This window comes from Pseudophryne corroboree, chromosome 12, assembly GCF_028390025.1.
Source record: "Pseudophryne corroboree isolate aPseCor3 chromosome 12, aPseCor3.hap2, whole genome shotgun sequence".
In the NCBI taxonomy this organism is placed as follows: domain Eukaryota; kingdom Metazoa; phylum Chordata; class Amphibia; order Anura; family Myobatrachidae; genus Pseudophryne; species Pseudophryne corroboree.
Window position 1 is genome coordinate 21,847,821 of NC_086455.1, and position 4,175 is coordinate 21,851,995.

The 4,175-nt window shown below is 40.5% G+C and overlaps 1 protein-coding gene across 1 annotated transcript; it reads right to left on the reverse strand.

The window, feature by feature from the left end:
- Nucleotides 1-2,950: 2,950 nt before the first annotated feature.
- LOC134980818 (olfactory receptor 1F1-like) lies at nucleotides 2,951-3,898 on the reverse strand. Its single transcript, XM_063947790.1, has one exon. It carries the CDS (start codon nucleotides 3,896-3,898, stop codon nucleotides 2,951-2,953), a length of 948 nt encoding a protein of 315 aa, XP_063803860.1.
- Between the last annotated feature and the right edge of the window lie 277 nt (nucleotides 3,899-4,175).

Genomic DNA, 4,175 nt, shown 5'->3' on the forward strand with positions numbered 1-4,175 from the left:
ATCCTGTTTGACACTGCAGTGCCACTCCTAGTTGGGCCAGAGGTTTGTGTCGGCCACTTGGGTCGCTTAGCTTAGCCATCCAGCGACCTTGGTGCACCTCTTTTTTTCTTTGCATCATGTGCTATTTGGGGACTATTTTTTAAATCTGCCATCCTGTCTGACACAGCAGTGCCACTCCTAGATGGGCCAGGTGTTTGTGTCGGCCACTTGGGTCGCTTAGCCATCCAGCGACCTCAGTGCAAATTTTAGGACTAAAAATAGTATTGTGAGGTGTGAGGTGTTCAGAATAGACTGGAAATGAGTGGAAATTATGGTTATATAGGTTAATAATACTATGGGATCAAAATGACCCCCAAATTCTATGATTTAATTTGTTTTTGAGGAGTTTTTGTAAAAAAAAACACCCGAATCCAAAACACACCCGAATCCGACAAAAAAATTTCAGGGAGGTTTTGCCAAAACGCGTCCGAATCCAAAACACGGCCGCGGAACCGAATCCAAAACCAAAATACAAAACCCGAAAAATTTCCGGTGCACATCACTAGTGTAGATAAACGGTGCAATTGGTAATGGTTATACATTACTAATCCAATTAACAGTTGTACTATAGATCTACACTGTACCCAATGGTCTTATTTATGTTAACTTTAATTTAAATAAATCTAATTTGTAACCATTGGTAGCCACTGTAATTAGCAGGCAAACAGTTTACAGATGTATCAACTTACATTTAGTTTCCCTTCTCATTAAACAGCCCTTCTTGTCACGCCATTCCATGGCATGATTTGGTAGCGCCAAGTGCTTTTTGTGCAACTTTTTTCCATTAAAATACGTCTTATTTGCAAAATGAATAGGACACACAAGCAGCTTATGCTGATTAAAATGATATGCGGCATGCCTATATTCTCTGTGTGACGGCGGCTGTATCTGCATGCAAAATGCTACGCTACATTGGTCTCCTACAAAATACTGTAACCTAGCATTTCATATGCAGATACAGCCACGGTCACACACAGAATATATGCATGCCGCATATTATTTTAATCAGCAGAGTCTGCTTGTGCATCCTATTCACATAGTGATGCAAATAAGACACATTTTAAGCATAAAATTGGCGCACGACACTAGCATAGTTGCATGGGACCTGTCAGCTCACTCAAGGCATCTCCCGCTACATGGCGTATTGAGGCAAGATGTATGAGCACACATCTGTACCTTCACTTGAGGTTAGTACTTGGGAAATACATGTTTATTGTCTATTTGATAGGAGAGTTATCACCTCCACCTAGGCAGCTTTTGGAAACAGAGGTGACCTTCAGAGCCGTCTTAACAGCAGTGCAGGCCCCTGGGCACAGCAATGCACTGGGGCCCCTACCCACCCATCAGCGGTCGAGGTGTGGGGATGCTATCAGTGGCAGCCTTGATGTTCCGCGGGGGGTAGGGGGCGTTCTATCTTTTGCTCAGCATGTAGGACCTGGAGAAATTAATTCTGTTAATTACTCCTTTACTGCACAAATGGGGCGGGAAGGAGAACACTAAACTGTCGAAGGGGACAATGTGCTGCATGAACGTGCCCTGGTACATGACTTTCAGGGTGGTAGGGGGGTGTTTAATACACAGGGGAGGGGTGGATAGAGGAGTGTGATTAATATTCATAATTTTCCGGGGGTCAGGGCAGCTTGCTTTACTGTAGATATCTCCAGTTCCTGGGAATAGATTTTTTAGATTTAATGGGATAAAAAAAACTAGAGAGTCACACCTTTCAGGCAGTACTGGGGACTTGGGGATCAGACTTCAGGAGCCAGAGTAATCCACCAACAAAAATATAAAACTGCATATTAGGCGTGTGGAGGCGGAGCAGGGACCAGCTACTTGAAGGCTGATATCTCTGGTTCTGGCCATAGTAGAGACAAGCTGCCAGTGTCCACTGAAAGGGGAGAGTCCCAGCTTTTGTAGTGTACCCTCAGAAAAACTCTAAGTCAGATAGAACCCGAGATATCTGTCTGGGAAGAACAATTAACAGGCTTGGATGGGGACCACTGCTTTGAAGTCGGATATCTCCGGTTCCCCAGGGCCGATTTTCAAAAATCTGGTACCCCTGGAAAGAGGAGACCCTCAGCTATCAGCCTAGGGCCCTTTCACTCCTGGGGCCCTTGGGCAAGAGCCCATTGAGCCCATACGAAAAGACGGCCCTGGTGACCTTTACTTTAGCACATTTGCAGCCACTTTATTATATGTATAGTTCAGTAAAACATTTTAATTGTTGAATAATCAAATGTAAGTGCAAGGAATATACTACAGGGTGATTCAAAAGTCGCAGTACACTCTTTTGTTTCAAAACTGTGCAGGAAATGGGAAAACTGACTTAGATTCAAGATAGCCAGTTTCAAGATGGAGCCCATGTTCGGTACATACCCTAAAAGATAGCCCACCTCACCCATACCTTACTGGAGTATTCAGTTTTTCCATTTCCTGCACAATTTTTGAAATAAAAGGGTTTACTGTGACTTTTGAATCACCCTGTATAATTTCTCAATGCTACAAAATAAAAATGAAAATATAAGCAGCTAAAATCTATAATACTGTAAAGCATATAAATAATGATGACAGAATTTTCCTAAAGGGTAAAACTAATAATACAATGAAAGAATAAGATACAGTTACAGCTGAAGCGGAGTACAGTATAGCAACACAATACATTTTAGTAATACTGATAAATGTATTCATGACGATGGGAATTTATTTAAAAGAATAAAAGAAAACAGATTGTAGAGAGGAAACTTTATAAAAAAAATATCTACAGTATGTTTAATAATATGTGCAGTTTTATGGTCATCCATAATAGTTTTATTGATGATGTTTCAATTACATTTTTAGAACTGCATAACCTGAAATGTTCTTGGAGTACACGGACATTGATATTTAGCACATTGGCACCATGGAAAATGTATTAATGATAAATGGCAGTAGTCACTGATTTTTTAATTGCTTCTTTAATCTCCTTATTCCTCACACTGTAGATGAAGGGATTTAGCAGAGGAATAACCGCTGTGTAGAGGATGGTGACAGCTCTGTCCTTTTCTGCAGAAGAAGCAGTTCTAGAGTGCATGTGAATGTACATAATGGTGCAATAGTAAAGAGAGACCACTACAAGGTGGGAGGCACATGTCGAGAAAGCCTTCTGTTTCTCCTTAGTGGAACGGATCTTAATGACGTTCAAGGTGATATTGAGATAGGACATGAGAATCAACAGGAAAGAGAAGAGAACAATGATCACCCCTGTCATGTACTCTAGAACTTCACTGAGCCAAATATCTCCGCAGGAGAGTTGGAGGAGAGGGGGCATCTCGCAGAAGAAATGGCTGATGAGGTTTGACTTACAGAAAGGCAGCTGGAAGGTGACTAGGGTCAGAATAATTGAGTTTGAAAAGCTCACAATCCAGCATCCAGCTGACAGACCTACGCAGAGCTTTTTATGCATAATGATGGTGTACTGTAAAGGTTTACAGATAGCTGTGTACCTATCAAAGGCCATAACGGCCAATATTAAACTCTCCGTTTGACCCAGAACTAAATGAAAGTACATCTGGGTTGCACATCCCAAGAAGGAGATACTTTTGTCCTGTGATATGGTAACTAACAGAAGTTTAGGTACCACAGTTGAGGAAAAGCAGATGTCAATCGCAGAGAGGTTACTCAAGAAAAAGTACATAAGAGTGTGGAGTCGGGGATTCAGTCTTACCACAAGGATCAGGAGAAGGTTTCCGGACAGTGTCACCATATACATACCCAAAAACAGCAGGAAGAAGACTATTTGAAGATCGTTGTTGTTAGAAAGTCCTAGAAGAATGAATTCTCTGACTGATGTTTGATTGGTACTCACAGAATTATCCAACATTTTTTTATAGGATATATAACAATTATACAATCTTTTGGTCTGAAATGCTTAAGACTTACAGATATTCAAAACATTTATTTACAGGGTTCTTCTTGGAAAATTATGTTCTTAGAAAAAAAATACAGATTGATATGAGATCTTACTATAAAATTAAACTTTCAAAGATAGTATATAAATATCAGATGGCAAAAAACAATTTTCTTCGGTACTTCACCATGACAGATTTTCAGATTATTTTCTCAGATGTAATTTCGGAACACTATAAAGCTATCTTTAT